Raw genomic sequence first — 13705 nt, 5'->3', positions numbered from 1 at the left:
GAAAAAAAAAAAAAAGTAATGTGCATATAACACTCTTATAATTAGGAGTATATACCCACTTGAATAATTTCGGAAGAATAAAAGGGCAAAACAAATATTACAGCACTAATTTATATCAATTTTTTGATTGAAAGTAATTTTGCATAATGTGAAAATATTAAGGGTAGTTTTCACACACTTTTTCAATAATAATATGGTTGCATTACCATGTTGAGTCCCCAACAGTTTTGTGTGTGTTACTTATCAAAAAAAAAAAAAAAAAAAAACAGTTTTGTGTGTGTGTTTTGTTTTTAGCAATCACTGACTACAGAATATTGGTTTAAAGAGCTAAAACAGCTGTTAACATGGTTGCATTACCATAACATTGCATGCCCATTCCATTCTTATCCCTTCCTGTCCTAAATGGTCTTCAATGGCAAATACATATGATCCACTTTACTTCAGTATTGCCTTTTTAAACAAAATTTTCACATGTTAACCAAAGTTACTACTAAAGTGTTATGTTAAAACCTCAAAATGACAAATGGGAGAGTAACTTCTTTGTGCAAACCAAATGAACATTCTGAAATTGAGAACACGAGTTAAAACCACTACTCGAATGCAAGCATTTAGTTAAGCTGGAATCTTCACAATTTTCCACAACAGCAACCATATCATATTTGTCATTGCATAACGATTCATACACTCAAAGATTGTTTTCAACCAAAAATATGAGCTAATAACACTACTTGAACAATAATGATTTACAAAACACATAATAATTATACAAGCAGAAAAGTAGAAGAGTCTTTGTAAGGGAAGCAAAAGGATTAAAATGCCAGATTATGTAGTGGAATTTGTTCGATCAAATTCTTTTTTCCACTTTTGCTTTCACAATAACCTAAATTCCTTGACCACCATACCGCCCCCTCAGCTCCATGCTGAGCTGCTGTTTTCTTCTTTGAGTTCAACGCACTCCAAAACCATTACCAAGGGTTTTTCTATCCCAACGTTGACCTTAATGCTACGTTTGGTGTGTATTAATGGAATAGAATGGAATGAAATGTTCATTCCAACCATTCATTTGTTTAGTATGCAATTTAAAGTGGGAATGGTCATTCTATTGGAATGAAAAATCCATTCCACAACTAAACCTATTAAATGACCATTCCATTCCCAAGTAATTTTTTTTATAAAAAAATCAACTTCTCAAAAAATCCTCATGTTCCAAATCCAAAACCACTACTCCCTTCCACCACAACCACCTTCGCCTTTCACCACCACCACCATCAACTTTCACCACTACCACTGCCTTCCACCATCATTACTGTCACCGTCTTTCACCACTGCCACCGCTTTCACCACCGACACCGCATTCCTTTGCCTCACCACAACACCGCTACTGCGATCGCCTTTCACCATCACCACTGCCTTCCACCACCACCACTGCCTTTCACCATAGCCACCAACATCACCGCCTCTGCCTTTCACCACCACCACCATCAACTTTCACCACTACCACTGCCTCCACCATCATTACTGTCACCGTCTTTCACCACTGCCACCGCTTTCACCACCGACACCGCATTCCTTTGCCTCACCACAACACCGCTACTGCGATCGCCTTTCACCATCACCACCGCCTTCCACCACCACCACTGCCTTTCACCATAGCCACCAACATCACCGCCTCTGCCTTTCACCACTGCTACCTTCCACCACTACCACTTTGACACCGCCTTCCACTACTGCCACTGCCACCTTCCACTACTGCCACCGCCACTTTTTACCACCACCACCACTACCTTTCACCACCACCGCCACCGCAATTGCCTTCCACCACCAAAGCCACTGCCTTCTATCATCGCCACCACCACCACCACCAGTGCCACCGCCTTCCACCACCACCAGTGCCACCGCCTTCCATCACCACCACCATCGTCTTCCATCAGCGCCATCACCTTCCACCATCGCCACTGCCTTTCACCATCACCACCTCCTTCCACCACCGCCACCTCTATTGCTTTCCACCACCACCATCACTGCCTTCCACCACCACCACCACTGCTGCCGGCAACTCCATTGCCTTCCACCACCACCATAGTTACCTCCATTGGCTTCCCCCGCCGCCACCTACACCATTTTGCTAACCAACCTCTAATATGTAGCTCCTGCATTTTTCAAATCGAACGGCATCACCTTTTAGCAATAAGTCCCTCGTTCTGTCATGAAAAATGTATTCTCCTCATCGTCCGGGTGCATGGGTATTTGGTTATAGCCTAAATATGCATCTAAGAAAGTCAGACACTCATATCCAATGGTTGCATCTTCCATTTGGTCGATTTTAGGCAAGGGAAAGCTATCTTTGGGACAAGCCTTATTCAAGTTAGTGAAATTAATGCAGACTCTTTACTTTCCATTCTTCTTCTAGACAACCACCACATTGGAAAACTAGGAAGGGTACTGACCTTCTCTAATGAAACCTACCTCCAACAGTCTGTCCATTTCGTCCAATATGATCTGGTTTCACTCTGGCACAAAACTTCTTTGTTTCTGCCTGACTGGCTTGAAGTTAGTGTAGGGTTTGTGGCTCAAAATTTGTGTGCAAAAAATTAGTTTCCTTTTTTCATTTTAGAATGTTGAAATTTGTAGAGGAAAGTGTATCCCATTATATTTCTATTTTAGAGTTTTAATCATTATGGTAACTTTTTGTAGGCAAGTTGATGAATACTTGTTCAATAAGGAATTGAATTTGAAGACTCTATAAATAGAGATGAGTATGAGAGGTTTAGAGAGAGAGAAAAGAGAAAAGTTGTAAGGGGTTCAAGGATGAATGTTGTGAGGAAATGTGATAGTATATGTAATTCTCGAGTGTATACATGTAACCTCAAAAGAGATGATGAGTAAGTGAGTGGGGTTTTGACATATGGTTGTATATTCTCTTCCTTGATTCATAATAGTGAAATCTCTATCTCCGATGGACGTAACCCTAGAGTTGAATGAACCATGTAAAATATTTTGTTGTGAGTGGATGTATGTGATTGTTATCTCTATATATGTTTGTGTTGATTTGATGTGATGATACTTCCACTGTGTGTGATAAAGGGATGATTTAAGTGTCAACAACAGCCGACCGTTGAGTGGGTTGGAGGGAGTTAATTATCCCCAACAACTGGTTTCAGAGTCGATGATTGGTTAGAGCCTGTGATTGGTCCTAAACATCAGTAGAAGAAGATTGTTGTGAAGTTTGTCAGAGCAAAAGATGATCGTGAAGTGCTCTGGAGATTCAATCAGAGTTGATGATGACAGAAGGTATGTTGATGGTGTGAAGTCCATGACGAACAAGTTTTGGAACAAGCTAGAGGATGCTCATTTTCAAGATGTGCAAAGGTGATAGAAATGAAGCCCACGAGGAACAAGTTTTGGGGACAAGCAAAGAGTGAGTGCTAGTTCTCAATATGAGGCAAGGGGTGTGAAGAATGAAGGAGAATATAAAGAGTGAAGATAAATCGTTTGTTGCTTTGATCCAGAAAAACAATTGATGAAGATGAGTTGAATATTGGTAGGTTGCTATGCGTAAGCAATTAAATACCAATGGGATGGATAGAGAAGATAGAAGAAAAATGAAGAATGATGAATTTGAGAAAAAGTGAAGATTGTTAGAGTGTTTATTAAGTTCATCGTAGTGCTTTATTTGAGGTGGAGAAATATTCAGTTGAGGTCGAGCTATGAAGAGCTTGAGGTGGAACTATGAAGAGATCCTTGTTCGAGGTGGAGCTATAGAGAAGCACGTGAAGATAAAATTTTGAGCCAAGGTGGAGATTTTTAAGTTTGTGACTCAAAATTTGTGTGCAGAAATTTTTTTCATTTTTCGTTTTGAAAGGTTGAAATTTGTAGAGGAAAGTATATCCCATTATGTTTCTTTTTTTGAGTTTTGATCATTATGGTAACTTCTTGTAAGTAAGTTGAGGAATACTTGTCCAACAAGGAATTGAGTTTGAAAACTCTATAAATAGAGATAGGTATGAGAGGTTTAAAGAGAGAAGAGAGAAAAGATGTAAGGGGTTCAAGAGTGAGTGTTGTGAGTAGAGGGGAGAATATATGTAATTCCCAAGTGTATACATGTAACTTCAAAAGAGATGACGAGTGAGTGAGTGGGGTTTTGACATGTGGTTGTAAATTTTCTTCCTTAATTCATAATAGTGAAAACTATTTCCCCTATGGACGTAACCCTAAAGTTGAGTGAACATGTAAAATATTATATTGTGCGTGGATGTATGTGATTGTTATTTCCGTATATGTTTGTGTTGATGTGATGTGATGATTCTTTCATTATGTGTGATAAAGGGGAGATTTAAGTCTCAACAATAGCCGACCGTTGAGTGAGTTGGAGGGAGTTAATTATTCTTAAAAGTTTGAATCTAAGTTAAGGTAGTGACATGACATAGATGAATCAACTCCTGACATATCTAGATGGCTCCAGGTGAATATGTATGAGTTCCTGGTTAAGGCGTTGACTAAGTGTCGTTTTTTATCCTCAGTCTCAAAGAATATACAATAATTAATCACATGATATTTAATTCAAGAGTAAATGCTTCATAGATTTTACATTTTTGAAATGCTAGATCTAGCAAAATGTCAAAAAAAAAAAAAAAAAAAAAAAAATGATTCTTAAATATATTTCCCAGTTGAACTTATTCACCAAATCCAGTGAATAAATCACATTGATTTTGTGAATAAACCACATTTGTTAGATTAATCCGCTTACAAATAGGCTTAAATTCAATTACTCAAATATAAAACTGTTATTATGCTATTTTGCTAATATATATTTTAAAGGTTTTGCTAATATTATATTATTATCAGCTAATTAAAAAGTGGAGTAGTATGATACAAAGGCATGAATTCCATTATATACAACTGGAAATATTTAATGGACAATATTTATGTTCGCATTAGTTAGAATCTACACTATATTTAATAATAAATGAACATCTTATTTTTAATTATTAAATTATAAATGATAATTAAATCATCGTTATTTGATAAACGGGTATTTACTCCCATTATATTTGATTTAATAATTAAAAATAATTTATTTATTTATTATTGATCCCCGCTCACAGTGAGCGAATCTAAGTATTTTTCATATTTAATTAAATGTCTTGGGAGGTGTATTCAGTATATATGTATTTGGATGGACACAATGACTAAATTTCCGGTGATATCATGTTACGCACGTCACGTGAGTTGCTAATATTTTCCCAATTATTTTTCTCCACCGTCCACTAAAGTAGGATTCACAATATAGCCAAGTGAGGTAATCTGTACGGCGATGAATGCAGTGAGCACAGGAAGTATTTGTTATGCGTAGTACAGAATAAATTCTACCAATTCAAGTCCACTAAAGTAGGATTCACAATATAGCCAAGTGAGGTAATCTGTACGGCGATGAATGCAGTGAGCACAGGAAGTATTTGTTATGCGTAGTACAGAATAAATTCTACCAATTCAAAACAAAACTAGGACAGTTGGCCCCCACAAACAGTGGTATGTGCCAAAAACCATCAGAATCAGGAGAAATGCCACTGATTTTCTAGGGTTTCCGTTGTTTTGGAGATGGAGTGACAGAGATACACACATACATATAGATAGAGACGGTTTTGGCTTATCGTCACGGTTTATTAGGTATTCTTCGCCGTCTCTGCCGCTACAACAACACCATTTCTGGCGGCGGAACTTGCAGGGGTCTATCTATGACGAAGAAAATCACCTGATCTCGATTTTTCCCTTTCTAGAACTCTCTCTCCACAAATTGGTATCATCGCCATTGCTGAGGTAAATAACTACTCATAGAGCTGTTTTTTTATTTTTATTTTTTTTATATTTTATATTTTTATCATTTTCTCCACGATTGTATGGCGTTTGAGTGAATGAATGTTAGGTTCACGCCAGACCGAGTCAACCCGCCCCACCTAGTTGACTCAGCATAGTATCTATCTTTGCAAAACAATATATATATGTGTGTGTGTTTTCTGTTTAGCTTGTTTTGAAAGTTGTGGAATCTGCTTCACTGCATTTAAATGGCATTTATGTGTTAATGTGCTGTTCAGTGCTGCTGGTTTAGAGAAAATTACTTTGTTCTTTTTTGTTCACACTTTGTTACTATGCTGGTTTAGGTTGGGCTAACTCAGCAATGAGTTGTGATTGATTTTTTCTCTGTTTTTGTTTTTTCTTTTTTTGCTTTTCAGTTAGCTTGTTTTGAAAGTTGTGAAATCAGCTTCACTGCACATACTACAATACTACACTACTTAGTTGCTTAAAGCTTGGTTGAATTGACTCAGTCGATATAGGTTTTGCTATAACATGCTTGGAGATTATGTATTGGATGTAATGTGCTCACTTCTCTACATGGTTTTGTTGCTGATGGTGTTCTTGGATAGTTCCTTTTCTCAACATCTCAGTTCTGCCCTGTTGGGTTGGTTTTAATTAAAACCTGTTCTCCAGATCACATTTCCAAAGAAGATAAAAACAAACATTTTCCATAAATTAATTTCTGGTGGAATGAACATGTTTCTTGCTTAATGCAACTTACACAAACTCTTTTCTGCGGGAAACAGGTTCCTTGGAGCTCCTTTAATCTCCATATTTGATTCATTTTAAGCTGAATTACTCATAATTAAGAAAGGCATCATTTTAGTCAGTTATCAATCTTTTGCTTTAATCTTATTCATCTTATGCACATTGGTCCATGTATAGACAGTTTTAATTCATAATTTTCACACTTGCGTCATTTGTTATTGTGATATTCATGTTGAGACTGTACTGAGATGCTCATTAGTTAAGACAACATACGATTATCTCAATTTTTTTGGTATTATTCCATCATATTGTTTGATAGTTAGGTCTTTGCACTACCGTGTTGCTTCAGTAAATAATTGGAGCAATCTTGCTGGACTTTGTTTTGCTTTTTTTTTTTTTTTTTTTTTTTTTTTTTTGATACCATGGCTTTATTTTCTCATTTTAGAATGTCTCTTTGAAGTTATTTTTTTAATGGTTTCTAGTGTTATATTATATACATGTTCTAACAATTTATTTTTGGCTTTATATTCAGGTTAGATGGACTACAGTTTGGAAGATTCGGATATAAGCGAGTCAGAGATAAGTGACTATGCAGAGAAACCTTATGAGCAACTGAGGACTGGAAAATACAAGGTAAAGAGCACAAATGGCACCCTTAGGTGTCCCTTCTGCGCTGGAAAGAAGAAACAGGACTACAAATACAAGGACCTTCTTCAACATGCTTCAGGAGTGGGTAAAGGTTCCTCTAATAGAAGTGCAAAACAGAAGGCGAATCACCTTGCTCTAGCAAGACTTTTGGAAACTGACCTAGCCAATGAGGTGGAGCAACCACAGCGTGTGATTAAACCAGAGCCTGTACCTCAAAATGCTGTGCAGAATGATCTGTATTGTTGGCCTTGGACTGGAGTCATCATGAATATAAAGAATGAGCCAAAGAACGGAAAAGATTTGGGCAGCAGTGAATATTGGTTGAGAAAGTTCTCTAAATATAAACCTCTAGAGGTTGAGATTTTTTGGGATGGCCAGCAGCAAACTGCCCAAGCAATTGTGAAATTTGATAATGATTGGACTGGTTTCAAGAATGCCATGGAATTCGAGAAGTCTTTTGAGGCTGATCACCATAGTAGAAAGGAATGGAGTAGTGGGAAAAGTCTTCCAGGTTCAGATATTTATGGATGGTTTGCTCGTGCTGATGATTATAATTCAGACGGTCCAGTGGGAAATTATCTTCGTAAGAAAGGAGAGTTGAAGACAATCTCTAATCTTGTTCAGGAGGCGACTCAGGATAGAAACAAGATTGTGGCAAATCTTGCCAATGAGATTGATATGAAAAATGAAAACCTTGATGAATTACAGTACAAGTATAATGAGAAGACTATGTCTCTTAGTAGGATGCTTGAGGAGAAAGACATGCTACACCATGCTTTCTATGAAGGTGATCCTCTCTCCCTTTTTGTATATATATGTATTTTGCGTATGTCTCTAGGCATGTATTGTTTGTGCCCATTTAATGCTTGATGAACTTGTTGGTGGCCTATGACTATATGGAATGGTCATTACCTAGTGTTTGTTGCCATTAATTAGAGGTGTTGGGAGGGACAGAGTTTATTAGTTGCAGAGTTTACCCCTGATATTATTTGTGCAGAGTGGTTGCCCTGAAACTCAGAACCGACTATGAGCTGAAAAATATAAAAAGTATAAAATGGTAGAGGTGATCGGCTAACATATAGGGGCTCAATGAGCCGAAAAGGTTTCTACAATCAATCAATCAAGCCATCCATTGTTTTAATGATATTAATAAATAAGATATGATAAGTTACTGAAATGTAAATGCTGTATTACTGTGTCAGAAACCAGGAAGATGCAGCGGCTCGCACGAGAACATGTTAGAAGGATATTGGATGAGCAGGAGATGCTTAATTATGAGTTGGATAACAAGAGGAAAGAGCTTGATTCTTGGAGTAAAGAGCTGAACAAACGTGAGGCTCTAACTGAACGTGAGAGACAGAAACTTGATGAGGAGAAGCAAAAGGTAATTTATCTTCATTTTATAGATGAATGTATGCACACAGATTCAAACGTATGTGTTCATAATATATTTGTATTCTTTTTCTTTGAGATCCAGATTTTTGCCTTCTGTTCACTTATGGATCACAGGTTGTTGACTGATTATATCATTTGTTCCGGCAGTAGTTTGCCCCATCCAAAAAGTTGTTGTATAGACAGTTTTTTTTAATTGATGCATAAATTGTCTTACGTAATACATTTAGTTCACCCCAGGATAATTGTAGTGAATAAATATGTCCTATATTTTCTACTATTCCATGTTTTTAAGTTTGAAAAATCAAAATAACTTATATTGAGCCATGCCATAAGGGGAAAAGAAAAGGAAAAAAAAAAAAAAAACTTATTGTAGAGACAGGAATGGTTAATAATGCTAAGTAAACGAGGAGTTGAAATTTTCATGTCTGGATTCTTCACGCCCTGTGCTCAGTTCTAATATGGTTTCTCTCTTTTAGAATTCTGTGAGAAACAATTCACTTCAAATGGCTTCCATGGAGCAAAAACGGGCTGATGAAAATGTCTTGAGGCTGGTTGAAGAGCAAAAGGTGTGCCTCTTATAGTTCGCCTTTGACTGGAAACTGTAATTTGCATTGTTAACCTCTCTTTTTCCTCCATTATGTAGCAATTTGTGTAGTTTTTGTTGACTGGGTATTTAAAAATGTGCAGAGGGAAAAGGAGGAAGCTTTAAGTAAAATACTTGCATTGGAAAAGCAGCTTGATGCTAAACAGAAATTGGAGATGGAAATTGAAGAGCTAAAAGGAAAACTGCAGGTGATGAAACATCTGGGAGATGAAGATGATGCAGCAGTTCAAAATAAGATGAAAGATATGACTGAAGAACTGGAGCAGAAAATTGATGAAATGGGTGATTTGGAAAATTTAAATCAAACTCTTATTGTCAAAGAACGCCAAAGTAATGATGAGCTGCAAGAAGCTCGTACAGAATTGATTGCGGTATATTTTCTTTCACCTGCTGGTTTCTTCTTTGGGACTGAATTTTTTGCTGTAGTTGGTATTGGAAAAATACTGATACAACTTGTAATGTGTTGAGTTGGAGCCAATCAAAGTTCTAAAGTTCTCACTCCAAATATTTCATAAGGCATAGAAGTTATTGTCAGATGAAGAATGTTACCATCCTATCAGCATGACATTTGCTCGTATGGTAATGGAAACAAAATGCAATGAAGAGATGAGAGATTAAATTTTAGTTAGCTATCAAATAAAAGGTTGCTCTATCAATATATTATTTGATTGCTTCCATTTGAGGTTATTGTTGATTGTCTTACTGAGATCCTCCATTGTAACATAGAGCATCCTCTTTCAGCCACATAACTTGGTGCAGCCATTTGCAATTGTTGGTTTTGTTCTTTCTACTTGCGTACAATCATATTTCCACACGCTGCAATGTATTCACAACACTTTATTCTATTTCAGGGCTTGAGCGATATGTTGACTATTGGTCGCAACACCCTAATTGGGATAAAGAGAATGGGAGAAATAGATGTGAAGCCTTTTCAGAACACTTGCAAGCTAAAATTTCCACCTGAAGAAGCACAAATCAAGGCCTCAGAACAATGCTCTCTGTGGCAGGAAAGCCTGAAAAAACCAGAATGGCATCCATTTAAAATACTGTTTGTTGAGGGAAAGCATCAGGTATGCCTTCTAAATGTCATAATGTTGTGCTCATTCTTGTTTATGATTCAGGGACTCACGCTTTAATGCTTTTTCGCAAGCTTGTCACTTATATGTTGTGTCTGCATATGGTGTTATTTCTCGTGAGTCATGCGATGATGTATCACAATGACCTAACAAATATGAGAGTGATGCCCGTATATTTCGTCATCTTGAGCTTGAGTTTCTACAGGCACATAAACATTGTAGATGGATGGCTTGAACTTCCTTATGTTATTAGTATGCTTATTGTGTTAGAAACCTGCCCAATTTTCAGTGAATTTTGTAATGTTGCTTGAGTTTAACTTTTGGATGAAAGTCTTTGCTTCTCTCTCTTCCTACACGTAAATTAAGAGAAGTTGTTGGATTAATTAAATGTAAATGATACTGCATAATGTAGGAAGTCATAGATGACGATGATAAGATGCTGCGAAATCTCAGGGAGGAATGGGGAGAGGACATATTTGAGGCAGTCACAACAGCCTTGAAAGAGATGAACGAATATAACCCCAGTGGAAGGTATGTGGTGTCTGAGCTATGGAATTTCAAGGAAAAAAGGAAAGCCACTCTGAAGGAAGTAATTAGTTACATTTTGAAGAATTTGAAGACACTTAAGCGCAAGAGACAATGAGCTTAAGGTTGGTATTTACAGGTTTTATTGATATTCAAATTTGTCTTTTATTGGTAGAACGAACTGAGATATAACTCAAAATTGTTTATTAATTCGAATTATTACCATCTTATAAAAAAGACTAGCAAATGACATTTGAACTGTTTTAGAATCTTATGATTGGTTTGAATACAATTTTCTTTTGCACGTGTAAAATCACGACTGAAAAGAAATATGAATATATATTGAGGTTTTGGTGACAGTTTCTGGATCTTGTTCTAGTGATTTCATTTCTAGTTTTTCTAGATTTTCTGGGGCTAGGGATGATCCAGTTGTCACTGCCAAAAGTCGATTCTGCAAATGACAAGATTTTTGACATAGTGCAGTGTAGACAGTGTGAAACAGTTGATTAGTTAAACAAGTGATAACAAAAAATATTGGCACTTCCCATTAGGTAATTTTTGTCGTTCTATATATATGTTTATTCAATTGTCTTAAGAATTGGCATGGAGTTTAAGAAAGTTAACTATAGTCCGGTCAGCTAGTAATTGCACAGTATTTGCAACTGCATGTTCATGGAATGTCAAGGTGGAATCGATCAAGTGAAATGGATATCTTGTCTCTTTTTTTTTTTTTTTGGTAAGGTAATGATTTAAATGGATATCTTGTCAATCCAACAGGACTGTCAAAATTGTGCCTATCAACTGTGTATGTTAGATTTATTAGCTCAACTACATATATTCTCCATTCTATGTCATCGTGCAACCTTTCCTTGCAAATTTAAAACGGAACCATTCGGGGTTCAATGGAACTTTCTGAACTCTTATGTGGTCCATTCAGGTTCATCTCTTGTATCATTAGGATGAGTGAGGAATTATTGTAAGCAGGGAAGCCAAGGACTACATTGCTATTATAACATTGGAGATTTTGGGGGAAATATTGTTTACTTCAAGTTCACCCATTTAAATTAATTCAGATTATGTGATTTCTTAAATTCATTACAGTTATTGTAATTGGAAGGTCTTGTCCGTTGACATTTTGACCACAGTTCATCTTGGCATATTTATTATTGGTTTTATCTTGATTTAGCGATTTTATATGCTCAATAGGAGGTGGGGAAAGAAACTCTCATTATTTGATTAGTTTATATTATTGATGTAGATGTAGTTAGCATGATAATTGAAAATTGATGCATATAAGTGCTTGCACTCATATCTGTTATTGTGTATCGCACTGTTTGCCATACGAGCTTTCTATGCTACATGATGCAGAAAAAGGTTTGAGATGGGAATTTTACAGGAAATTACTGTTTCTGACTTACATGTAAGTTGTGATAGGTTAGAAATAATAATAAATAAGTAAATAAATCTGAAAGAAACTTTCATTATTTTAAATGAGTATATTCCTAATGTTGTTATCTGCAGCATATAGTCGAAAATGCATCCATACAAGTGCTTTCACCCACATATTTTTGTTTTTTTTTAATTTCTTGTAAATTACACTGTTTAACATTGAGGTTTCATGCCAGGTGATGCAGAAAAAGGTTAGAGGTGAACGTACTGCAAGTTAGAATGTGGAGCGCACTTATTTGCAACTGATGAAACTAGAATTCAGGACAAGATTTGTTTAAAACCTTTATTTCACCACCTGTTGTTCTCTGTAATGTAGGCAACAAAACAGAACTTGTTAAAACCGGATGCCATATTTGTCAGCATTTAGATGGGATGCGACTATCTTCTTCGGTGGGGGAAATTCTGCACGTGTCCTTTTGAATGCTTGAACAATAGTAATTATTTCCCTAGGAAATACCATTTAAATATCTGGTTATCAGATGTTAGAATTGCTGCTCTTATTTGCTTGCTTCTATAATGATGTATATACATATTGATGCTCGTATTAGCTATTTTATGTTTGTGCTGATACGGTACAAACATATATAAAATGGCTAAATGGAAAACAGGCTTCGACGTTGATGTTGACCAAATGGAGATGAAATGGAACAGAGTTGCTGAAGTTGCTTGTTTTTCCATGAGTGTTCTAGGTCAATCATTTGATAAATCATGGTCATCTGATGGATTTCTGGTCAGATCTAACTTGATCCGAATCTTACTCCATAATGAAATTTTGGTCCATGAATACTTTTACATTATTCATGAACCATATAGCCTATAGGTTGAAATACGAAACAGTGAGTTTTGTGATGTTAAAAGGGAAGTGATGCACAGGTTGTGACTTGATATACGCACACTATTAAATTTGCAGGTGCTTTGCTCTTCCAGTCTTACACTGTTTATATATGATTGGCATATGTTTGTTTTGATTTAGTTGTTTAGTTTCAGTGTGTTTGTCTGTGTATGTATGTGTGTGTGTGTGTGTATATATATATATATATATATATATATATATTTTTTTTTTTTTCCATTAATAGAATTAGTGTTTGTGAGAGCATAAGTGGTGGCGGTGGTAACAACCCTAGCTGAATGCCTATATTGCTGCTGCCTCATCTCGATTACATTTAAAAGAGCATCCATGTCTGAAAAAATGGAGCGGAAGTAGAGGAGTAACTGAAATGATTTATCGCCTCTTTCAAGTCGTCAAAATTTGCAGGTTGGAGATAAATTTTATTAAATATACTTCAAAAATTAATTATGCTATATGAATGTGGCATGACATTTCTCATATCAGCCTTATTATATACAAGGGGTCTCATGCTTCAAGGTCGATATAAAGTGGATGGTCCAATGGAGGTGAAATGAGACTCACTAAGGTTGCTTGTTTTTTCATCTCGAGTGTCCTAGG

The 13705-nt window shown here is 36.3% G+C and overlaps 1 protein-coding gene across 1 annotated transcript; it reads left to right on the top strand.

Moving 5' to 3' along the window:
• Positions 1-5525: 5525 nt before the first annotated feature.
• On the top strand, positions 5526-12935 carry LOC132284022 (factor of DNA methylation 1-like). The gene is made up of 8 exons (XM_059786082.1): positions 5526-5817; positions 7094-7996; positions 8412-8593; positions 9081-9170; positions 9292-9579; positions 10060-10278; positions 10697-10934; positions 12435-12935. The coding sequence occupies exons 2-7, from the start codon at positions 7099-7101 to the stop codon at positions 10925-10927; spliced, it is 1908 nt and encodes a 635-aa protein (XP_059642065.1). The 5' UTR covers positions 5526-5817; positions 7094-7098; the 3' UTR covers positions 10928-10934; positions 12435-12935.
• Positions 12936-13705: the final 770 nt, after the last annotated feature.

Source organism: Cornus florida, unplaced genomic scaffold (genome assembly GCF_030987335.1).
Source record: "Cornus florida cultivar Cherokee Brave unplaced genomic scaffold, ASM3098733v1 CherokeeBrave_3.0.0_Hap2_Chr11, whole genome shotgun sequence".
Taxonomy (NCBI): Eukaryota; Viridiplantae; Streptophyta; class Magnoliopsida; order Cornales; family Cornaceae; genus Cornus; species Cornus florida.
This window is presented reverse-complemented; position numbering and strand designations above follow the sequence as displayed.